This window comes from Saccoglossus kowalevskii, chromosome 12 (assembly GCF_978046115.1).
Source record: "Saccoglossus kowalevskii chromosome 12, keSacKowa6.1, whole genome shotgun sequence".
NCBI classification, from domain to species: domain Eukaryota; kingdom Metazoa; phylum Hemichordata; class Enteropneusta; family Harrimaniidae; genus Saccoglossus; species Saccoglossus kowalevskii.
This window is the reverse complement of record NC_140652.1, coordinates 3,904,686-3,931,263: the sequence shown is the minus strand read 5'-3', so window position 1 is coordinate 3,931,263 and position 26,578 is coordinate 3,904,686. Positions and strand designations below refer to the sequence as shown.

Here is a 26,578-nt window from a genome sequence, read left to right as displayed (position 1 = left end):
TTTAGTGTATAAGTAATTAACATTTTTCAATAAATATAACGTTAATTCAATAGCTATCAGTCATTGACCTTTTGCACATGGTTACCATAGTTTTTACAGCGTTGTCACTGATCAGGTGACATGCATGTAGAGGTCAAACGTCATGTTTTGTCGTCCTTGCGATGGTGTAAGTATTTTTGCTACGTGCATACTTACCCCATTCCCTCGGTCGTGGTTTGAACAATATGCATCCGTTTGATTTTCAACAAGCCTCATTGTCACTTGAAATTGGTTATTTATATCGAAACATATACTATAGCCGTGTTTAAGCAATATTCTTCACAAACGCGATATTAAAGTGGTCAAACATTTGAAATTATGAAAATGGAAGATCGTGATCTGTGCTTTTTATTCTTTATTTGGTGTTTGTTTGTACACAGTTTTATTTTTCCTGAATTTGCTAACGTTTTGTTTTCCTGCAATACCTGACATGCATTTTCATGAGTTTTCAGTTTCTTGCTTTCAATCATCCAGCCACCCTCATGATTTTTAATGGTCGACCCCTAAATGGGATGGGCTTCTTGTTCTCACGTGGTTCCTGACGGTTTTCAGTGTAGTTCCGGATTCGAATTGTACTTTTCGAATGTAAACACGGGCTTAAATAACAGCAAACAACCAACACAAATTGTCACCGGAATAAAAAATTATATGTTATTATATTTACTAACTAAATAGAAAACAAAATATTCAACTAGTTTCGACTGCAGCGTATATCATACATATACCAATTTCGAATAGAAACTAGGTTTGAATTGTTAATTGTATAATAATAAAAAAAAAAAAAGGCTAAAAAAAAAAAAAAAAAAAAAAAAAAAAAAGGTTTGAATTCGAAAGCGTTTTAAAGATCTGATTTGTTTACTAGTGAACTTCTCAATAGCGCTGCATTTGTCTGTTTACGTTGTCGGTGTCTGACTGATTTTATCTTATTTCGGCTAAACGTACTTTATAACTGCACTACAAAGATACGCAGATTAGGTAAGTGTAAGCGCCTGTGCTGCTGGCCTGAACGTAGCCCTGAGTACAGTCCTGTAGGTTGGCCTCCTTCCGCTGATCAGTCGGCCCCCACAGTCCTGAGAAGTCGCATAGAGCAGGGATTCGACACTATTGTGAAGGAATGTATTGGGCGATTTAAGAGGCATTCAGCTTTGCAGTTAAAAAATAAGCAGGTCGTCACGTCTAACTATTCTGAATGCCTTAACTGGAAGTGAAATTACATAAGATTTCCCACTCTAGTCGATCAAATCGACATTTTCCAACGTCAACCGAAAGTATACGCCGCCATCTTGTTCTTGACGTATTTATAAACAAAACGTTGTTTCGTTGCGTAAAACTAGTTTTTGCCAACGTTCCAGTGCTGTAGGTTCGTTTTTCGACCACAAAAAGGGTATTTGTGATCGCTGGATTTGATCGATAGATGTTTTAGCTGGTTACAATCATGTAAACTGCAGAACGGTTCTCCGCCATAAATTTGTAGGCGGGTGTCGAATCCCCGGTCTATGCGACTTCTTAGGACTGTGGGGGCCGACTGATCAGCGGAAGGACGGAGGCGTTAAATTGCTGGTCGCTGGTTGCTGGTTGCTGGTCGCTGGTCGCTGCTTGCTGGTCGACAGTTGAAAATATCTATGATCTATATTCTACTGTAAAGTCACTATCAGTTCAATATCATAATAATAATGATAACTTTATCCTAAAAGAAAAATCGTTTGCTTAAATTGTGAAAGGTCGAGGGTCACGATGTTCGACTAGACTGCGCCACCAACGTTCTTGTCGCAGTTCGCGCGCTTGCCTACTGATGGGACTGTAGAAAACAGCAGCTACGAAAATGTCGAAATTTGGGTATGTAAATATAAATTTTATATCAATAACGAAATGTACGTTTGTTGAGTGTGGCCATAAAAGTTTAAAACTACTTCCAAGAAATGAATTTGAACTATTAAGTTTACAGAAAACATGACACAGACGGTAGAGATGCCTCAGCCACATGTCTATTTTACTTTTGTATAATTATTGGACATTGCACAAACATTATTATTGTGTATGTTCCAAATAAAATACCAAATCCTAGTATTTACCATAAAAAAGGCCTAGTATAATCTGACTACTGCATCACACTGAGAATCGATAAACCATTTTATTTTTAGGGGGAATAAGCAACAAATGGAGTTTGGAGTTTCCTGAAGATTTTCGGGCGTATGGGGCTCAAAATCTGACATTTTTTGGGATGATTTTTTTAGATGGGGGGGGGGGGCAGAAGCAGAACCATCTAAATATGCCTCAATCCTACAGAACCTGGACATTTTTAAAGTAAGGCCGTGCAAAATACGTTATTTGGTTAGCATCTTTGACTTCTTAATTTTTAGGGGAGGACGAGAGTTTTTTTTATTTACTGATTAAGGAGCTAGAAATCTAAATAGTGCAGTGAGCTTTTATACAGTGAATCCAAATCATCAGTACATGAAACATAGAATCAAATCTGTCGTGTTTCAAATCGAATTTGTTATATTTTGGTATTTCGATAGCTGGCACAGTGGTTGTGTAGGCATCACAAGCTCCCACAGGTATTACAGTCTTACGCCACCAACTAGAAACGCGTACTCTGGTTATATCGTATATTTATTCCATATGGTCAATCGTTACGGAATCAAAACAAGTTAATACATCTCCAGAATATGGTTCTAAAATATACAAAACAAAATAGGGAAACTATAATAGTCGAAGTAAATCAAACAATTCTCATCATAAAATGTACAGTAAATTAAATATACATTTCTCTTAATATGTGCAGAAAGTCGAGCTATACAACCAATAAATATACGGCAAATAAAATATGTAACAATAAGTAACAATGCTAACTGAAATATTTGTCAACCATTTTGACCAGCCAAAGCACACATTGCATACCATGTGCTTTATAAAACGTGCAGCTGACCACATGTACGCAATGTGTTTGGGCACAAAAAATGGGTGGCAAATAATATAAATAACAAAACAATTTTCAAGAAATAAGTCTTAACAAATACTAGCGAATACTAACATTTACAGACTTGCAATAATAACCCAAAGTAAGAGTGATAAAATAGAGTTCATACGAGTACTCAAACTTGTAACAAATCACTGCCAATAATTTCATGCTGATGAAGCCAACAATGAAAAGAAAACCTTCCTTACCTCGTTTAGTGGCACCTTCCCGGACCGGTGTACAAATGTTAGCAAACCTAGCAAGTTTCAGAAAACCCAATGCGGCAGGGCAATTCAGAGCAGACACAGAGACGTCTTCACTCTTCAGAAGCACATGCTGAACTGAAGACAATAGCCTGCCTAGCCCAGAGTTCACCACAGGTCAAACAGGTGAAACAAAGGAATCTAACTATGTAATCAATAACCAATCAGAGGGGAGGTTTGCACAACTTACAGGTTGAAAATCGGTTACAGCTGATTTATGCAAAATAAAAATAAATGCCATTTAGCTAACATGGTTCCCCATCAGGAATCAACAGATCGAGCCCAAAGACTGAGGACATGCCATATGAACTGGTATATATTTTTTTCATACACAGGTACATGTAATGTTTTTTTTCCCACAAAAATAAGTCTTACCATTACAAAAACCTGTAATACTCACAGCACTTCATGTCAAAAGTAGAAAACCAAACTACAAACTAAATTTTCACACATTTTTAATTTTGTGCCAAGAGCTTCAGGGGTTTTTCTAGAAATAAAACTGCAAGAGGGAGCACTGCAATTCAGCGGAGCCACCAAGTGGGGAGACAGGGTTCTCCCTACCAGGGTGTGGAGTTTTTGATAATTCTAAGTTTAAATGGAGCATTCTATGGCTTCCTTGGGGCCGGAATTACTATCAGACAGGTCACAGTTGAAGACTGTGGCCACATGTAATCCCTGGTCAATGAGAATTTTATGGTTGCCAAAGGATCTGCTCTCCAGGGTAAGGGAGCACATGGCCTCGGCATGAGGGCGCTGCGCCCCTGTTCCCTTGTTTAAAAAAAATCCCGAGCTTCTCCTGTGAATTATGTGGAAATAGAACTGTGCAAATTTCATGTTCTACATTATATGTGATTATCATTACTATTTGCATATAATGTACAACTTTTATGTAATTAATATTGTATGCTTTATTTCAGTGGTGTAATTTTAGTGAGATTCTTGCGTAATAATAAACCCTGGACAGCATCATATTTCCAGAGTGACTCAAATGTTGAAGCTCTCTTCAACTTTATTGAGTTGGATTGCTTCTTGGAAACATCAAGTATTTCTCTTGGGAGTGGACAGGCTAAAAAGACTTTGCAGCAAGTGTTTGGTTCAGTGCCATCAGTTGTTCTTAAAATTGTTACCTTGGAAGAATGCACAACAGGTACATATTTAAACCATATATATTTTTTATTCACAATATTTACATTTGGATGTAGCTGTTACACTATGTGTATAAAAAGTCCAGTTTGGTAATTGTTTATTAAAAAAAATTAAACTACTTATATTTTGTCTGGCTCAGGCTGACAATTTTGTTTCTGAAACAACCGCCAATTTTGCCTTTTTATGCATATCCTTTTACAAAGATTTGTACAAAATCTGAGACGGGGACTTGTAATTTGTCTGTGTCCATAATAATTTCCTGAATGATGACACATATCTTTGTTTCCTAAATAATTTGATCAAATATGGCAGAGTTGTGGTTATTTTAATGTCAGAATCCAGGCCTTGCTCTGTCCATCTTCATTTCTTGAAAAATACCAATTTTGTTGTATCCTTGTGCAATGATAAAATGGTTAACAATAGATGTGCATTTAAATTTGTTCCCATATTTAATCAAAAGTGGCTAATTCCTGTAAAAATAAAAGTTATTTCTTGAAGATGGCTAGCATGATTTTGTCCATATCACCACACTAAATATCACTGCACTTTGATATGGACATCTCTTTCAAACACACTTGCATATCTAAGCCAACATAACTGTATTGTACAGTGTTTCCTCTGCCACTCACTAGACATACAAATGGCTAATAAACTGGTCAAGTGGCTAAAAGTGTACACAGCTGTTTAGCCAAACTGGCTAATAACTGTTTGTGGCTAAAATGATAATACTCAAAGTTATGCTCATGTATGCAGTGTTATATTTAGTTTGTTATCTCATAATCAGTTTAACATTTTTTTGGCTTACAATATTAATAGTTAGCCACAATGGTTAAACAAGCAAATAAGCCAGAGGAAACACTGATGTTATTTATTCCAGTGTTAATGAAAATGACATCAACATATCAAGGTCACTTATTGGCTCCCCACTGGACAAAGTCCAGTAGGGGGCTTGTAGTTTTGCATTTGTCAGTCAGTCCGTCCGTCTGTCCAGAGTAATTTCACTGAGATGGCTTGACCGATTTTGTTGAGACTTGGTACAAAGACACAGGGACCACCCATACAGATGCACATTGTTTTACTTTTATGAAATGATCAAATATGGTCAACTGGCAGTCATTTTGATTGTCAATCATGGCTTTTGTCTGTCCATTGATATTTCTCAGAGATGCCTTGACTGATTTCAATGATACTAGGTACAAAGACACAGTGAGGAGGTATACATTATGCACATGGATTTATTTCCTGATTTGATCAAATATGGCTGCCTGGTGGTCATTTTGAATGTGAGAATCTGGCCTTTTACATAGTAACCAAGCTTACATATGCATGTCAATATACTTTTAGCTCCTGTGATGTACAGCGCCCTCATATGCTTTTAAGGAAACATTTTTATAGATTCTTTATGCAACCTCTTGAATCTTCTTTTATTATTATTACTGTGGACCAATTTGCACAGCACCCTCAATCATCAATATAGCCACCCCACATGACTTTTCTCTATTATTTTTTTTTTCATTTACTTGTATCAAACTGTGATCTGGCATTCAAAATGTTTTGGTTTGCCTGTTATTTCTTGAATTTGACATTGTATAAAGACAAAGTGACATATGGCTGTCCCGCAGCAATATCAAATTCCAGTCATTTTGTCTCTGTCATTATTAGTCCCCGTTCGGACGTAGTCCGAAAACAGGGACTTATGTTTTGCCCTGTGTGCGTCCGTGATCACCTGTATCTCGAACATGCATGGACCGATTAAGTTCAAACTTCACTCATACATCACACATTATATGGGACATATGCACATGCATTTTTTTCATGATCCGATTAATGATAGCCGAATAGCGGCCATTTTAAGGCCGAAAATGCATCAAAATCACGTATTTTCACAATTCCGGAACCGGATCTCAGTCATACATGGATGGATTTTGTTCAGATTTAGTACAACGTGTTGTACATATGCAGGTGCATTTCGGTCATGATCTGCTTTGAATTTATATGTCACTCAAATATGAACGGAACGGGGACGTGTCATTGACAATGACTTGTTTCTGAGATAACTTGACCAATGTAAATACAAACTGACCCACCCTTAACCAGGTTATAAGAATATTTTGAATTCAAAACAAATCAACAAGACAAGTGGGGGCTATGAGTATCTTCCACTTCACTCTGTACATGACATCCACAGCCGACAACATTATTGTTAACTGTATGGATTCCTAGTCCTATAAATATGGCATCCAAATTGTGTGTGTTTTGATATATCTTCTTAGACTTTTTTGTATACTTTTTTTCTTTAGAATGTGGTAATGCATTGAGAGAGCTGCAAGATAATAGAAATATTTTAAGTAACAGTGATCAACATGAAAGTAAGGGAAAATTGTCTGATACTGATTCAGTAGATGTGAAGAAAGGTGGCATCATTGATAGGCAACAGTACATGGCAAGTTCTGATAGTGAAAGTGTGAAACAGAGAAGAAAGGCAAGACGTAGAATAGTACTAACGTCAGATACTGATTGTAGAAACATGAATGATGGTTGCATCAGTGACAGGCAAAAGAACATGTCAAGTTCTGATAATGAAAGTGTGAAATTAAAAAGAAAGGCAAAAAAACGTACGATGGTACTAACGTCAGATACTGATTCAGGAGACATGAATGATAGTTACATCAGTGACAGGCAAAAGAACATGTCAAGTTCTGATAATGAAAGTGTGAAATTGAAAAGAAAGGCAAGAAAACGTACGATGGTACTAACGTCAGATACTGATTCAGGAGACATGAATGATAGTTACATCAGTGACAGGCAAAAGAACATGTCAAGTTCTGATAATGAAAGTGTGAAATTGAAAAGAAAGGCAAGAAAACGTACGATGGTACTAACGTCAGATACTGATTCAGGAGACATGAATGATAGTTACATCAGTGACAGGCAAAAGAACATTTCAAGTTCTGATAATGAAAGTGTGAAATTGAAAAGAAAGGCAAGAAAACGTACGATGGTACTAACGTCAGATACTGATTCAGGAGACATGAATGATAGTTGCATCAGTGACAGGCAAAAGAACATGTCAAGTTCTGATGATGAAACTGTGAAATGGAGAAAAAAGACAAATTGTATGAGTGTAATATCAGATAATAATTCGGACATTCGCAACCAAGTGATTGATCTCACTGAATCTCCTGTTACTGGGAATATTTTCATTGATCTCACATCCTCCCCTGCAGCTTTTCATGAATTATCTTCCAAAAATCAGGGAAAGGGTAATGAAAATGACATGTATAAACCTCTTAGCAGTGACAGTGCTGCTTCTGAATGGTCTGACGAGGGAAATGTTCCAGTAAAAGGAAGGGTAATACCAGCAAATGAATTTTCATTCCTGACACCAAAAGCTGTTAACAAATTGCCATATGATATTGATGGGACATGTGCTTATCGTCTAAAATATGACCCAACCCCAGGCAATACCATGAAAAGTACTTTAGATGGGAGAAACTGGAGACGCTATAATAGGTCATTTACCAAAGCTTTCACAAAAAAACATGGGAGACGTTTACGATCTGTGTGTAAAGGAAGTTACAAATGTGTAAATTATCAGTGCCCATTTCGTACATATTATGAAACTTGCAATTCAAGGCATTATCTGAAACAGGACAAAGATATTGTTTGCGAAGAATGTGAGCACAAAATGAAATATTTTGCATGCAATACTGTAAAAATATGGGAATTCCCCCAAAATAGCAATACAGTAACTATTTACCATTATGGCGCACATACTTGTAACCCTGTAAAGCGATCTACACTCCCTTCTGAAATGCAGGAAGCAGTGAAAAACAATCCCAATAAAAAGCCATGTGAGCTATCTTCACAGATTTTAATGAATGCTGTACAAAATGCAAAGTGTCGTGAAGATATAGAAGAAACTGCATTCAATTTGTCTGACAAAATGCAAGCAAGAAATATGAAATACAGGACACTTGGAAGCCAAGTAGCATCAAAAAAATTAGATGAACTCCAAAATAAATGTGTTAATACATACAACGATAACTATTTATTATACAGATATCAAATAAAAGAACAACGAAATGGTATGTGGTTTGTAATTCAGTCAACCTGCAAAGATGGTAAAATTTCTAAACACGAGTTTCAAACCAACTGTCCAGAACAGTATCAAACTTACGTCATCAAGTCATCTGTGGAGCGACTGAAAACTGCCACACATATTATGGATACAGAACACATGATGTGTGATGAATGGTGTTTCATGGATTTTAAGCACAACAGAGTAAAGTCAAAGAGACATAAACTCAAAAGTGTTAGTGTGAGTACTTACCATCCTTTGTTGAAAAGGGTCGTTTGGTTAGCCCGAATGGACTGTGAACAAGAAAATAGTGAAACAGTAGAGTTGTTCCTAGAAATGTTTGATGAAATGATGTCCAGCTTTACAAACTCTGCTATTAAACAGTTCAAACCTGTTACAGGCTGGATGCTTGATGAAGGTGGTGCTCTTCATTGTAGTCTTGAAAAAAGATTTGGAAGACAATACTGTGATGAAAATGTTGTAAGTTGTCGTCTACATCTTATGCAGTGTGCTCTCCGACATGCCAACAGTGCTTTTATGGGACAGTTAAACAAAAACTATACAGTAACAAAATTCAAATCTCTTGTAAATGAACTTGTGTATTCTGTCACAGTGAATGAGTATATGACATACTACAGGGAAATAGAAACTTTCATCAAAGAGAGTGGAAATTCCGGATTACTTCGATGGTTACATTGGTGGGACAAAAGACGTCATCATGTCATGGAAGCGTACCGACATAAACCATTGTCATGCCCCAATACAAATCTAGCAGAGGCAAGTCATGCATCCATGACACTCAGTGGTGGTTCAGATATCACATTACCCGAGGCAGCTGTATATGATGTTGCTGATTCATTTAAATATGGGCAACAAATTAGAAGCTATTGTGAAGGCACGGCCAAAAGTGGTAAAGGCCCATCCTATGCGGTAAAAAAAAAAGAAAAGAAAAAAAGGAAGATAAAACGGTGAATGTGCTAATGAAGGAACTAGATACTCAGTATGATGGAAATGGCGGTCCACTTATGCCATCTACATCAACTTTTCAGTCGAATCCAGAAGCATCTCATCGAGCAGATAAGGGTAGAGATATTGATATAAGGCCAAAAGGAAGAACCAGAGTGAACATAAGTAATAGTTTAAATGCCTCTCTTCAAAAAGCCAAACTAATGTTCAACTATAAAATGACTGAGATTGAGGTAAATTCTCCAACACAGGCATCTCTGTGCATTGAAGGCAGTGATGAGAACATATATTTTATTACACTTGCTGAAATGCCGAGATGCAGTTGTCCATTTGCTGATAGTCAAAATTCTATTCGACAAGGGGCTGTGGCCTGCAAGCATCGGCTCTTTGTTCTGTTACTTCTTGGGTATAGAGAAAAGGACAAGATTATGTTACAGTTTAGTTATAACCAAAAAGAAATAAGAGAAATTGTAACAAAATTAGAAAATTATAAGATCACGCAGACACCTGCACATGTAATGTTAGAAACCTCCAGCCCCAAACAGCTGAAACTATATACAGCAATTGACACAGATAGAGATACTTATGAAATTGTATTTTTACATGGATTAATTTCAAAGTGTTATGGATGCAATGACTCGTACAGTAATAAAGAGAAAACGGAGCCATACGACTTGATAATTAAGCACCCAGAAGTCAGGCCTTGCTATAACAGAGCTTCAAACAAGTGGTACATATCTAATGGGAAAAAAAAGCAAAATGCTTACTATCATCTGAGTTTACATTGTGTGCGAACAATTCACCCCAACTTTGAACCTTTACTTGTTGTAATGCCAATCACAGTTCAGTTTGCTTTAACAAATAAACACAAGCAAGTCCTGAAAAAGGCAGGTTTTCCTCACTTGGCTGAAGTTTAGTTAAAAGTACCATCTATTTAGATAATAGAGTAACACTGTAAATACTTTATTTTAGCTGGAATTGATTTTCGCTGAAAAGGCTTTTGGGCGTTTTGTATTGAATTTATTTTCACGGATTTTTGATGAGCTGAATGTGAAATATAAGAAAAAAGTATATTCCCTGGATTTTATTTTCACAAAATGATCCCTTCGGCTAAAATGGCGGAAATAAATTCCAAGTGCTAATAAAGTATTCTACAGTATGTAGTTTTTGATTTGCCCTTCGTTTATGGCATTTCCATAGTTAAAAAATTGTTGTGATTTTGACTTCTTGTGTTTTTTAGCTCTGAAGGGGGTAGACTGATCTATTGCCATCCTGACTGATCAATATTTCTACATTTTCCTCAATAGCAATGTAACTTTGTGTTTGCGCCAAAGGTATCATATAAAAAGGCATGTGTGGCAGTGATAGAAGTACACTATATGCATGGGGAGTTTTCAACATTACCGACTACTTAATTCTGTTCCTACTTTCAATTTAATAACTTGTTATTTTGCGTTATTTAAATAAAGTGACTCTGGAAGTAAATGGTCTGCTTTCACTAACATGATTCATAAATATGAAATACGGTCATACCATAAAAAAACAAATTTGATTTATATATGCGCATTTTGTATTATAAACCTGTAACATTCAGAATGGTTTTTAAAAGACTGACCATTAACTATAAATTTGACATTTCTGTTTCACAAATGATGTTTGACAACATTCCTGTTTATAACATATTTGTGATGAAGCCAGATTGTGTTAAGCTTCTTATTATATTGGTTTAGTCTTTACTACTCTGGGGGTTTGCTAGTAGTTATTTATCTATTCCATTCCATTCTTGATTTCCATTGGAAACCATAGAACTCCTTCGGGAAGAAAATGAATGGACTATCCTGGTTAAATATAGATAAATATAATTTCTGGCCATTTTATGCTGCCGTTAAACATATAATTATTTATATCGGTGAAGTCTGGAAATTACTGATCAAACTAGAAAAATAAGAAAGTCGTAGAAAGGGCATTTCAGTCCAATAATCTCTATACTATTGAGTGAATTGTAGGTCGAAATGTCCCCCCCCACGTTTTACAGGTCTGTTTCACCTTTTTTTTGACTATTTTGGATTAGCCTGACATGTACTGAGGTGTGAATAGCGCCCCCTTCAGACTGCAACAAACGTTAAGCTGATCATCGTAGAGGGTGTAACACGCGCGATATTTTTTAAGTCTGAAAACTTTATTTCTGTTAAAATATCAGGCATATTACTTTTGAATAAATGTAACCACAAAATGATCAGTTGCATCATACCAAGTTTATTCACAAAAATATACACATTTCTGGTATTACAATGACAAATACCTGTGATGATCGGATAAAGAGAATTTTGGTGACAAGTTCTGCAATACTTCCAATAGCTACAAAAAAAAATAAAAAATATGTTTGAAAAACACTGCACAGAAACAATGCATAATGACAATAAAGGCACTAATCACAAAAATAAACTTCGTACCTACAGACAGCTGAAAACTGATTTTGCACTTGAAAAATACCCTGAAATTATTAAAAAACCCATCCGCAGATCATCTATGACTAAACTGAGGATAAGTGCCCACATACTTCAGATTGAAGTTGGGCGATATCACAACATAGATATCTTAAATAGAACATGCCCTGTCTGTGACTCCAATGAAATTGAAGACGAAGAACACTTCCTCTTCAATTGTAACCTGTACAAATTTGAAAGAGATGCTTTGTTTGAAAACTTAAACTTATCCGGTAATCTGAAAGCACTTCTCAATAACAAAAATTCTGAAACTGTCCAAGCAATTGCCAAGTTTATCAGTGACTGTTTCACTAAAAGAGAGAACTTCATGAAAAGCAATTTACCAGCTGCCTCAAAATAACACCAAAAAATATTTATATAATAATATTTTCACAGTATTACTATTTATTTATTTATTTATTTATTTCCTTTTTTTATTATTATTACTTATGTATTTTATTGTTCCTTATATCCTTATTGTATTCTAATCTAGATCCCAGAGGGGATACGATATCAATAAAGATTGTTATTATTATTATTACTTTTTCATCAGCTGGGTGGATATCAAAAATTCAAAAATAACTTTGATTTTGACAGTGTGTACGGTAGGTGGTCCAGTCACCAAGTGATGTGGCCATCATCTAAACTGAAGCAAATTTTTAAATAATCGCATACTAACAAATTTTGATCTAGCGACCAGCGACCAGCAACCAGCAGCCAGCAACCAGCAACCAGCATATTAGTTACTTTGGCGGAAGGAGGCCAACCTACAGGACTGTACTCAGGGCTAGCCTGAACGTCGTGGTCTTTCTTCCGATTTTGCCTTGTAAGTTGTATCGTGGATGTGTGACACTGAACGGAATGTGGTAAAAGCCCCTCACGTCATCTCATATCGTGTTCTCTATAAAAGTGACATTTCATCGAGGCGGCCATGTCCCATGGATTTTGTAGCTAGGCGCTACGAACACCGCCTTTTAACCCTTCCCCCCATGTGTAGCTGCTACACTCTATAAGAAAATAAAATTCATCTTCAATACAGCCCTTGTTACACATGTCACAAATACTATTATTGAACGGAATGCTTACAGTGGCTCAAAGCTTATGGTCACTCAACGAAAAGTTAATGAGTAAAGAACTTAACGCAGTGTAACTGGTCTTTAACACCGGGCCCAGGTACACAATGTCCAAGTGATGGTTACCACACAGTATTATCATTCGCAAACAATTTATTTATTAATTAATTAGACAAATTGCAGCTGGCAGCATAGCTTTATAATTACTGGTGCACACAACATTAATTTTAATTAATGTCAGTCAGTCACATGCATGCCGAGTAAACAACAAGTTAAATTAGAGTGGCCAAATCTAATCAACTCAATTTATCTCTGAATACTTCAGGTACACTCTCACCTGTGTAACGTATACACGATAGTGTGACTGCCAATAATGGAAATAAACTACTAGTATTATGTAACAATTTGCAAGACAATGGTGTCAAAATTTGCGGTAATATATACACAGGTACATTGAAGGTAGAACCCACGATTAAGTGCATATCATAGTAATAAAGCTATTCATGTTCACAAATACAACATTTAGCAATAATATAATTTAATTAACAAATCAGTTCACTGTGATTTATCCATTTATCTGTACTGATTGTGACAGTTATGCAGTTATTCAGTTTGAAAACACATTGATTGTAATAAACTCCAAGATCCTAGGTATCCATGTGTACCAATTTTCCTTACGTCGGCACATCTCATTACGAGAGAAAAATTATAGCTCTGCAACTAAATTGAAATTACAGTTTAAGGCAAGGCTAATGACAACTAAATTTACGAGTTACATTCAAGTAAATATAACTTTCAGTAAAAACAATAGTTTGCTCAATACCTGAATTTACATTACGACTGGCTCAAGGATCGACTGTTGACAAGATAATTTTGTGGCTTCCAAATAGCGACAGGTATGCACCGACCAACAAGTAAAAAAGTATTGAGAGAGTGCAATGAGATTGAGAGAGTGCAATGCACCATTTTGCATATTGGACATCTGTACTATATTTGGAATCTGGTTACATCAGTACTCAGTATTATGATATGGGCATGGCTCAAGTAAGTTTCGATAAAGATGTATTGAAACCTTTCTTTGTATTTAGTCAGGATAAACAACTAATTTATTTCAATCATACATTTTACATTGAAGTATCTGTAGTGGTCAAAGTCACCCAGAAAGAGAAAAAAATTTCTGTGAGATTGAGTGATGATCTGAACAAGATGGCACCACTAATAATTTATTCAAAACTCTTGTGAAATGACTTCAATTAGTATGCAAATCAAATTCATTGTCTGTCATTTGGGTTCAATTATCCTGTAATGTATGAATGAATGTTTACCCAAAACTGAGTTTTGAAAAAAATTAAACACCAATGCATTGTGCGCAGTAAATTTTGAAAAATGCAAATTTTTTTTAAATGTATTATTATTCATGTTCTTTTCCTTCTCACTGCCCTATTTTGTATTTTGTTTTTACAGAGGGCCCAATAAATAAATAAATAAATAAATAAAATTGATTAATTAATTAATTAAACAAAGGGCAGTGGTCGCTGCCCCTCGCATGTGCAACATTTGTGTCTACAAACATTGATTTTCCCACAATCCAATGAGCTCTTCTGATGGTAATCACAAATATGTGTTTTGACCGAAGCGCAAAATACATAGTTACTGCCAATGACTCCTTCGATAAATCACCAAATAAATAACATATAGTTAAAGCTTACACCAGTTGGTCTGCATAACAGTAAAAGTCGTCATCTTCATTCTTATGAGTCCTATATCTCGCACATGCATGGCGTGGCGACCTTTAAATATACAATTTTGACATTCATTTTAACAAATGTACCACTAATTAATTTCTTCAATCCAATTTTTGTTTTCAGAGTTCCTGTATAGTATCTTCAGGCATTGGTGTAAATATACATGCACAATACATACATTGATTTACTATGGAAAAAGTAAGTAAAAGTGTTTTGCATAATTTTAAATTTGAACAGAAATAAATTAATCTAATTGTTGTTCATTTTATGTATGTGGCAATATGGATAAATCAGAGTTAAAAATTAACCTGTGATTCAGAAATTCTCTAAAAGTTACTACTATAGATACAGTACCACACGTAACCTAACCCAAAGGTTGTAAGCTTATTTTTGATATAAGCTACATGAACTACATAAACTAGTATGTTTACAAGGCAGTACATGTATATTGTGGTGCTGTCAATCTCAATTTGTCATGGCTATTAATATCAATTCTCAATTTTTATTAGTTCATGTTCAGTTAAAATCCTCTGTTCGTCCATTCATCAAAACTCAGTCATATCTCACGCATGCTTCAGCCAATCAAATACCACACACATGCTTCAGCCAATCAAATATCACACACATTTACATCAGATATTATTTTGGACATACATGTATGCGAGTTAATGCATTTGTTTCATGATGTGATTCAAGATGGCCAAATGGCAGCCATTTTAATTCCAAAATTGCTTCTGAATCCCACATTTTCTTTATTCCGGAACTGGATCACAGTTGTGTTCAAACTAGGTACTTTTGTAATTGCAGTTCCTGATTCATATATTTGAAATGCCTGGACCAATCAAGTACAAACTTTACACATACATCATAGATTATGTCAGCATGGCTATATAAACCAGCTCGCTTAAAGTTTGATAAATGTTTTGTGTATCAATGTTTGATTGTAAGATTTTTGAAAAGCTTGGAAGTTAAGTTATGTTTCTATATATTGGTGAAACTACAGAAAAGTAATTTCTTGCATTTTAGCTCATGTAAAACTGTATGGAGATCGATTTTTAATTCTGTCGGCTGTCGTATGGTCAACATCTTTGAAAATTACTGTGATGTTTGACTTGGTTTCTGATATTACTTGAGGGATGCACCTACAGCCAGTGGGAAGGTCGTATGATATTTTATCTACAATTATAATGACCATTACGTGCATCTCCAGTTGTCCTGACCTGACCTGACTGTCGTAATAAGCCCATGTAAATACGGAGAAAGTAAAAGATGAACTTATATCGGAAGACTTCAGAAAAGATGAAATATTTCTTTATTAACCATGTTACCATCTTCAAAATATTAACCAAATTACATTTTTTGTTCACCATGCCAGACTAGGATAAATATTACATCCTTTTGGAGAAAAAAAAATTTTGAAATATATTTTGTCGTCATTGATTTCTGTGACACTTTAACATTGTAGAATATGTTTACGATCGTATGCAAACGCCATTATGACCTGAAACAACGTCCTCTTACCTAACAGATCAAGTCTGTCATTAATCAATCAAAATGCTGTGTATAGGACTGGTATGGACAAAGTTTCCATAATTTTCTGAATATTGTGGATGGCATTGACTGCAAGTGAATTACCATGTTTTTTAAAAACATGAAAACGATGATTTTTTAAAGGTAAACTGAGCATGGAGGAAGTATTTAACACCTTTCAAATTCATCAACAAGTTGAAAAATAGTTAGATTGAAGAATGTTTTTGTTATTATCATCTACAGATGGGATAAATAGGTCAAACGAAAACAAAAAAAAACTATGTAAGCATAATTAATGAACTTGGCATCCTAATTTGCATGCAGTTATTGGGTGCTGATACTGGGAAATATTGTACTACTGTACTCCTTTGAGTACAGTAGTAATACATTTATGTTTTAATATCAGAAATTATAGTATAATGATTAATGACATAATATGAGGTTATTACGAGGATATCTCAAAGTATGCACGAAGACAGTACAGCGGGATTATCAACCGACGTGCAGAAGAGCGCGATGCGATGGTGTACTGTCTGAGTGTATACTTTGAGGTATCCTCGTAATAACCTTATTATGATACATCTTTTCCTTCCAAGGATACATCATGGGAATGCCAAAATCTAAAATGAACAGAATCATCAAACTTTTTTGTGTGGAGTCCGGTCAAACCCTGGTGGCAGCAATGTTTATTTTTATTATCAGAGGACGCTTAAGCGCGAAATCATTCCATATTTGGAATTCACATTTCCTTATATGGTAGGATGAAAATACCCTGTAAAATATGGCGTTACTGTAACAGATGTATAATAATTTATGTTACTTTAATTATTACTGTGTATCTCTGTTATGATAAATTATGCTCACAGCTAATAGATAACATCATAAATGCATGCACACACTATGGTTCTGGCCTACATTGTACCAAACAGTCACAATGTTGTTGTTGGCAAAAATTGAATTATGATCTAAGAATTTAATAGTAAATTCAGCGTTTCTCAGTAAATGTGCTCAAAACTTCCTAGCATTAGATATTGAATTATTTAATAGGAAATTATGTGAAATGTTTACATTTAGATGTTCTACATGTACCCATATGTAACCATGCCCTTCAATGACATGTCACTTGAGAATATTAGATAAATGCAATTCTGGTAACCAAATTGATCAGAGTGTGTACAAATTGCATGCTGTGGGTCACAATAATGTGGAAAATATATTATTTACTCTTTCTTTGCAGTTTCATCACTCGATTGTTAGAAATTATGATGACTTGGCTAAAGATGTTCCAAAAAGATCAAGTGATAATCGCTGTCCTTTGTGCCCAGTTGAGAAGTTTAAACCAGCAGTTACGTCAAAGCTTAAAAAACATTTAGAGACACATATCAGTAGTGGTATTGAACTTCACAGTTTAGGTTTGTACTTGTTTATTTTTTGAGATCAAAGATGATGAAGCAGATCTGTAATTATTGATTGTTCATTATTCTCACTCTTGTTTTTTCTTTGCTATACTGCTAACTTCATTTTAAATGTAATTCTGTGATATGGAAATAGCTGTAATACAACAAACCACAGACAAATGTGATACAGCTAGAATTCAAAACATTGTACTTGCATGTAAACATGTACAAGTAAAATCATCTCAATAAACATAATTTTAAAAAGATGCCAGTTATTTGAAGTCCTGTATTAAAGTCTGATTACATTTGCGAAACAACAAATTTTCTGGACTTACAAGCAAGCCACGTGGTGCTGTAGACACCATCCATGTTTTTGGCATCATTTGCATAATTTTGTAAAAAAAAAAATTATCATACTTTTTTTTTAGTTGTTGCTGATTTCAGTATTTGCCCCTGTTCTGTGTTATTCAAATTTGAGGCCTACAACTGAACACAAAAAAAACGTGGTATGTCGTTTATTTAACTATGACTTCATATTTACAATCATGCTCTTGCCCAATGAGAATGAAGTATAATTATATACCCTATATATAAAATATGTTTTTGAAATTCAGTTCCTCACCCCCTTGTCTATTATCGCTGATTTTTTGTCGCCAGAGTGATTTACATTGTCAATTTTGGTTCCCCGGGTGTCTATAATAAATCACCTATGTAACCGCTGGACGATAAGACTCGATATCAAGGACGCAGGTTGTTTGGACCAGACTGTTTCTTTTGTTTCAAGTTCCTTGTGAGTCTAACAATGTTGTTTTTTAGTGAATATATGATATGTTCTGTTTCAATGAAGGATTTTGATTTGTCAATCGGGCAATTTTAACAATTTCTTACTGGAACGTCCCCTGTATATATAGTCCTCTACTCTCCAAAAATTTAGAATGGTACTAGCCCAGAATGAACTTCCTGTTCAGCGCGTCTTTGATTGTAGCAATGTTCACGCCACTGTACAAAAATATACACACTCGCGAATTTGACAACATTCACTTGAGCGTCTTAGGATAGTGCGAATAGAAGCAAATAGATGGAAATGTCAGTTACGTCACTCATGAAGATTGATGATTCGATTGTTGGCCGGGATAGATTTTAGTGTTCATTTCTATGCATATTGTCTACACTTGCAATTCCCAATTTCAATGTGTGAAATCATATCGCTGCTGTGGACGGCGACGGCTGACAGATTAATTGGGTTCTGTGGCTTTCTTGGCAAGGTCAACTGATTTTTAGGTTTCTTTTTTTAATATTCTGATGATTACTTGGTCGTATTTTGTATATACCAGTCCGACACTGACAACAAGTAAGTAAACGAACCATGACGTAGTCAACATGGGACTCTGAAGGCCCGGGAGAAAGCATCATCGTACAACATTAATGAACAAAATTTACATTGCAATCTCATGCTTCCGAACAATTCGATATTTATGCTGGAGAACAAAGTATACAAGTACTATCTACAATATACTGCAAAGTGGAAATAATATACCTATTTAACCGAGAACCTCAGACTACTGTATTAGTAGTCTGGGTAATAACACAAAACAAACAACTGACAACATCGACAACACAAAAAAACAACAACTGCCGAGTACACTACACAGTCACTTTAGTCAAACCAGTAAGAAAAATATACTGTGGAACTCATGGCAAATGTAAATACAGAATAAATGTCAGTGAATACAATATTTATAAAAAAAAATTGCAGTTTGCAGTCTCCATGAACAAGTTCACAACCTCTAGTATTGAAAAACCGTCAGTTGTGAACTGAACTTTAAATCTTATTAGGATTTCCACATGGAGTTACACAGATCGAAAAAATGCAATATTAAGACATGGAAAAATAATCCATGTATGCATTAAAATCATCAAAACCTCAAATGTAACTTGAATCATACTATGAATGTAAAGTAAACAAAATTATCGAGTGATGTTGAATTTGTTGGGAAAGTAGCCGAAATGCTGTGACATTGTCTAATTGGTGGTGGGAATTGCCAAGCCAGTTTTTAAAATAGTGAACAAAAATTTTTGTAAATATTACTGACCTCGAAAGACACGCGAAGTGTCTTGTAAACTTGTATAATAAATGTTTGACTGTCAACAGTTCTCGGGCCTAATAAAGAGTCACTTATTTTCAAACGCCGTAGGTGTTTTAACGAAATGCTGAAGGCATTTCAAGCGAGGGATGTACCGGTAAGGCCCAAGAGACTCTTATAGCTTGTAATGCCCTCATGCAGCATTACGTGGAAATTGCCTGTTGATGTTCCTGTTGAGACTTGTCACTCAAACTACTACTACTTCCTGTTTATTGGTGACCCGTTTCGCTCATGATTGGTTGATCGGTGTATGACGTAGTTTGAGTGACAAGTCTCAGCAGGAACGTCACCGGGCAATTTCCAGGTAATGCCACATGAGGCTGTTACATGCTATAACAGTCTCTCGGGCCTTACATCCCTCGCTTGAAATGCCTTCGGCATTTCGTTAAAACACCTACGGCATTTGAAAATAAGTGACCCTTTATTAGGCCTGATAACTGTTGACAGTCTAAGTAAATGTTTCACCATTTCAATTATATTAATACGGTGTCTACATTCTTACAGGTCGTATAGTTTGTGGATGTCATTTGCGTTGCCTTAACAACAAGACACATGATCATGCACACTACCATTGCCCTTATTGTCCTGGTAGGCAACCATTTGCTAGAAAGAATATTTTTGAGAAACACTGGCAAAATAATCATGAAGAAAGTATAGCAAAAGCTGGTATGTATTTTGTGTGATCAATTTCAATGTCCACATTACATAAAAATGATCTCATCACCAAAAGTTAACAACACTGACAAATTTCATTTTTGCTCCCTTGTGCAGAGCATGTGTGGATAGATAGATATGTTGATTATTGTTCCACAATATCTCAAGAACTGTTTGAATTAAGATGCAATTAAGATGCAATTCCAGACCTGATTGGATTTTGATACCAGCAATCTGAGCATATTAATTACCGGTACTGGTAGATAATTGGCGTAATAATTAACTACATTCTGCATGTTTTTTAGTCCATGTTCGGCACAAATATGGCATGGCATAATATCCTTTGCAACTATTTACCTTTATAGGCAGTGTAATTGATGCATGTCACTGCCAAGAGGTCAATTAATTTGGCTTTGACAAATTTTACTCTTCGATCAAAGAGTTGTATTTAATAATGCAGCTTACCGGTAATCTTTTTTATCTAGTTTTCTAAAATTTAGCTGTTACACAATATGGCTGTATATAAATACATAAGCCTGCAAGTTTTTGACTCCTGTGTGCGAAGCACAAAAGGGAGTTTTTGTAACTACCCTGTCTGTATGTCTGTATGTATGTATGTCACTTTTTGTTCACAATATCTCAAGAACCACTAATCAAATTTCGATGAAACTTGATACATAGATGCTCAGAACTAATGCGCGGATTTGATTAGTTTTAGGTAAAAATCTGTGCATGGTAATTGGCTTATTTGCAAAATTAATTATATTTCAGCTTTTGATATCTCAAGTACTAATCATCACATTTCAATGAAATTTAGTACATAGATGTCATAGGATACTGCACAGACCTGATAGTTTTTAGGGTAAAATCAGTATATATTAATTACCTAATTTGCATAATTAATTAATTTTTTTTTTTGGATCAGCTGATTCCCGACGATCAGCAACAATTACGACGTTCACTAGCGTTCTCACGGCGCTCTTCTGGCGCTGTCCCAGCGACTTTGGGCAACTACCAATGTTTCCTCAAACGCCAGAGAACGCTAGCCAGAACGTCATGGTGTGACGGGACCTTTACGGCAAAGTAAATATAGGTTGTCACTGTACACGGGTTTGCTGTACTTGTTGCCCTGTAACAATCAAAGTTCAATCAATGAGCTCATCTCTGTATAGTCTCAAAATACTTCAAATCATATACTTGCTTTCGATTTGTAGATCATACTGGACAAGCAACATGTACAGCACCCTATACAGGTTCAAGTAGTACATCATTACCATTATCAGATACTTCTGTGTCTTCAACTTCAAGTTATGGTAAACCAGATGCTGTGGAATCTTCCTCTAGAGTGAGATCATTGCCATTATCGGATACTTCTGTGCCTTCCACTTCAAGTTATTGTAAACCAGATACTGATACTTCATACATCCCACATTCAGTATCCAGTGATTATGCTAGTTCGGTAAGAACTTAAACATGTTTTAATACATTCACTATGCTGCTCTGTTATATAACTTGCATAGATTATTGGGAATGATTGTAAAAATTCAGTGTAATTCGGCAAAAGGATTATATATGGTAAAAATATATAACTGTACTCTATAGCGAGATTACACTGATGTATTCTATGGTGAGAATACACTACTTTATTCCATGGTGATAATACTGTATTCTATGGTGATAATATTGTACTGTATTCTATGGTGATAATATTGTTACTGTATTCTATGGTGATAATATTGTACTGTATTCTATGGTGAGAATACACTACTTTATTCTGTGGTGATAATACTGTATTCTATGGTGATAATATTGTACTGTATTCTATGGTGATAATATTGTACTGTATTCTATGGTGAGAATACACTACTTTATTCTATGGTGATAATACTGTATTCTATGGTGATAATATTGTACTGTATTCTATGGTGATAATATTGTACTGTATTCTATGGTGATAATACACTACTTTATTCTATGGTGATAATATTGTACTGTATTCTATGGTGATAATATTGTAGTGTATTCTATGGTGATAATACTGTATTCTATGGTGATAATATTGTACTGTATAATTTCTATGGTGAGAATACACTACTTTATTCTATGGTGATAATACTGTATTCTATGGTGATAATATTATACTGTATTCTATGGTGATAATATTGTACTGTATTCTATGGTGAGAATATTGTACTGTATTCTATGGTGATAATACTGTACTGTATTCTATGGTGATAATATTGTACTGTATTCTATGGTGATAATACTGTACTGTATTCTATGGTGATAATACTGTACTGTATTCTATGGTGATAATACTGTACTGTATTCTATGGTGAGAATACTGTACTGTATTCTATGGTGAGAATACACTAATGAAATGCAATCCCTGCACGATGAATGTTATTAAATGATGTCTGGTATCTTTTTTGTTTTTTCCCACTTTACAGGAAAGCATTGGTTTTTTTTCTGAGTATGGGAATCCCATAACGTACTGTATGGAGGATTTACCAAATGAGGTTGAAGAATCCATACATGAATATGAAAAGAGTGATTGTAAAAATTCAGTGTAATTCGGCAAAAGGATTATATATGGTAAAAATATATAACTGTACTCTATAGCGAGATTACACTGATGTATTCTATGGTGAGAATACACTACTTTATTCCATGGTGATAATACTGTATTCTATGGTGATAATATTGTACTGTATTCTATGGTGATAATATTGTTACTGTATTCTATGGTGATAATATTGTACTGTATTCTATGGTGAGAATACACTACTTTATTCTGTGGTGATAATACTGTATTCTATGGTGATAATATTGTACTGTATTCTATGGTGATAATATTGTACTGTATTCTATGGTGAGAATACACTACTTTATTCTATGGTGATAATACTGTATTCTATGGTGATAATATTGTACTGTATTCTATGGTGATAATATTGTACTGTATTCTATGGTGATAATACACTACTTTATTCTATGGTGATAATATTGTACTGTATTCTATGGTGATAATATTGTAGTGTATTCTATGGTGATAATACTGTATTCTATGGTGATAATATTGTACTGTATTCTATGGTGAGAATACACTACTTTATTCTATGGTGATAATACACTACTTTATTCTATGGTGATAATACTGTATTCTATGGTGATAATATTATACTGTATTCTATGGTGATAATATTGTACTGTATTCTATGGTGAGAATATTGTACTGTATTCTATGGTGATAATACTGTACTGTATTCTATGGTGATAATATTGTACTGTATTCTATAGTGATAATACTGTACTGTATTCTATGGTGATAATACTGTACTGTATTCTATGGTGATAATACTGTACTGTATTCTATGGTGAGAATACTGTACTGTATTCTATGGTGAGAATACACTAATGAAATGCAATCCCTGCACGATGAATGTTATTAAATGATGTCTGGTATCTTTTTTGTTTTTTCCCACTTTACAGGAAAGCATTGGTTTTTTTTCTGAGTATGGCAATCCCATAACGTACTGTATGGAGGATTTACCAAATGAGGTTGAAGAATCCATACATGAATATGAAAAGAGTCAGATTTTGTCAAGTGCTTCAGCAAAAAAGGTAGCCATTAATTGTTCAGTAAAAAACAGGCATTGATGTTTTCATGCATGTGATATTATGTTTTAAGAAAACGGTTCAATTAATGTTAACACATTTCCAGTCACTACAAATATGCATCATTAGAAATATTTTTGACTATACCAGCTTTCATTCCAAATATTTTTTTGAGCTATAGTCAAACATTTTATTACCGGATTTGCCGTAAATTTTCCCATCCAAAAAATCTCACTGGGAGATTTCATTCCTGACATTGAATGTCACTGTTGTATCCTGATTTTTTTTTTGTATGTGCAAATTGCAACTGTTACTGCTGACACATAGTGCATTTTTGCCACAGAAGTCATATTCATGTTTGGGACTACATGACAGGGCTGTGCGGCCATCTTCCTATTAAATGGCAGTTTAATGCGCTATCCTTGGTTGAACCAAGGTTCCCACAAATCGCATTCATTAGTGAATGAATCTCGGCCAGTGGAATTGGCCTTCCCATTGACTCTGTTGCACTCTCACCTAGGGTAGGGGGTCAACCCTTTTGATGTTCAGAACTTGGGTCTACCGATCATGAGTCTGATGCGACAACCACTATGCTACCAGTGACCGGTAGTTAATTTTTTTTAGTTTTATTAGTAACATAAGAGTAAATTCTAAATGAAGTTTCAAATAAAAACAAACACAACTGCATTGCGTAGCGAGGTATGTATGGGTATCTCTAGAGGTACTTTGCGAGTTGTCCTGGTAGTCGCCAAAAGTTGCATGAAGGCATTCTGCGAGTCGAGTCAAGCCACTTTGCGATGTGTCCTGCGAGTCGCCAAAAGTCGAATGAAGGCATTCTGCGAGTCGAGTCAAGCCACTTTGCGATGTGTCCTGCGAGTCGCCAAAAGTCGAATGAAGGCATTCTGCGAGTCGAGTCATGCCACTTTGCGATGTGTCCTGCGAGTCGCCAAAAGTCGAATGAAGGCATTCTGCGAGTCGAGTCAAGCCACTTTGCGATGTGTCCTGCGAGTCGCCAAAAGTCGAATGAAGGCATTCTGCGAGTCGAGTCATGCCACTTTGCGATGTGTCCTGCGAGTCGCCAAAAGTCGAATGAAGGCATTCTGCGAGTCGAGTCAAGCCACTTTGCGATGTGTCCTGCGAGTCGCCAAAAGTCGCATGAAGGCATTCTGCGAGTCGAGTCATGCCACTTTGCGATGTGTCCTGCGAGTCGCCAAAAGTCGAATGAAGGCATTCTGCGAGTCGAGTCAAGCCACTTTGCGATGTGTCCTGCGAGTCGCCAAAAGTCGAATGAAGGCATTCTGCTAGTCGAGTCAAGCGCACTTTTCAAGTTTTCCTACGAGTCAACGGTACGCACAGACTGAAAAGACGGACCGAACAGGAAGTCGGTAGAAGACAAAAGATTTTTGTGTTAGCGTGGTGAAAAGTTCGCCAGCGTCGGGGAAAACAGAGGTGTTAATTCATTGTCTATTCTTGTTTGTGATTGCCTTCATTCGACTTTTGGCGACTCGTAGGAAAACTCGCAAAGTGACTTGACTCGACTAGCAGAATACTTTCATTCGACTTTTGGCGACTCGCAGGACAACTCGCAAAGATTTTGATTTGCGAAAAATTTCAACAATTCCTTACTGGAACGTCTCCCGTATAAATATTGGTTAACTCTCTAAAATTTGACAATGGTCCTAGACCAGAATAGACTTGTTTTTCAGCATGTCATTGATTGCAGCACTGTTCATGCTACTGTGCACAAAGACACAGTCACAAACTATACAGCATTCATGTGAGCATTTTACTTGTATTGATAGTGATAATATAGATGGGAACCATGGTTACATCGATCACTCATGCTGATCAATGATTCAAAAGCAGTTCAGAATAGCTGTATTCAGTGTTCCCTCTAAGCCTTATTTTCGCACAATTTTCTCAGATTCAATTGTAGTTTCTCAGTGAAATTTTGTCTTTTGAGAAACTTTCCATGCATTTTGTATGCAGAAAAAACATTTCAAGGGGAGTATTTTCAAGATTCCAAAAAATTAAAGGGAACAGTGGCTGTATTTAGTGTTCATTTTGATGTAATACATGTCTACATTTGACTGACAGGTTGTTGTGGTTTTTCGATTCTCTTGATATACTGCAAAGAAAATAACATAGCTATTAAACCGTTGTTTTTTGTGCAAAATTCATATACCGGTAGGGAAATACACAAACCCAAGAAGACAAATCAAACGACTAACAACAATCCACAAGAACAAACTACGCAACATAGTCAGATCAGTAAGTGATGATGGTTCAAATGGTAAAAATGTAAATAAAAAAATAAATGTCAGTTAATACACTGTGTTCCCATTCAAAACTTTAAATGCAAACATAGTACACAAGCAAAGTAAAACAATTTTTAGATTTGTTAAAAATGAGCAAAAACTCTCTGACACTATGTATATCTTGGGGGTGAGAATAGCAAAGCCAGTTAGAGAAGGTCT

The 26,578-nt window shown here is 35.5% G+C and overlaps 1 protein-coding gene across 1 annotated transcript in view; it reads left to right on the top strand.

The window, feature by feature from the left end:
- Positions 1–862: 862 nt before the first annotated feature.
- Positions 863–26,578, top strand: part of LOC144344189 (uncharacterized) — a 41,509-nt gene continuing 15,793 nt past the window's right edge. Inside the window, exons 1-6 of the mRNA XM_085506351.1 lie at positions 863–1,014; positions 14,882–14,956; positions 17,526–17,700; positions 20,334–20,495; positions 21,698–21,942; positions 23,976–24,107. Of these exons, the coding sequence (XP_085362477.1) occupies positions 14,948–14,956; positions 17,526–17,700; positions 20,334–20,495; positions 21,698–21,942; positions 23,976–24,107 (723 nt within the window). The 5' untranslated portion in view covers positions 863–1,014; positions 14,882–14,947. The remainder of the gene's footprint in view (positions 1,015–14,881; positions 14,957–17,525; positions 17,701–20,333; positions 20,496–21,697; positions 21,943–23,975; positions 24,108–26,578) is intronic.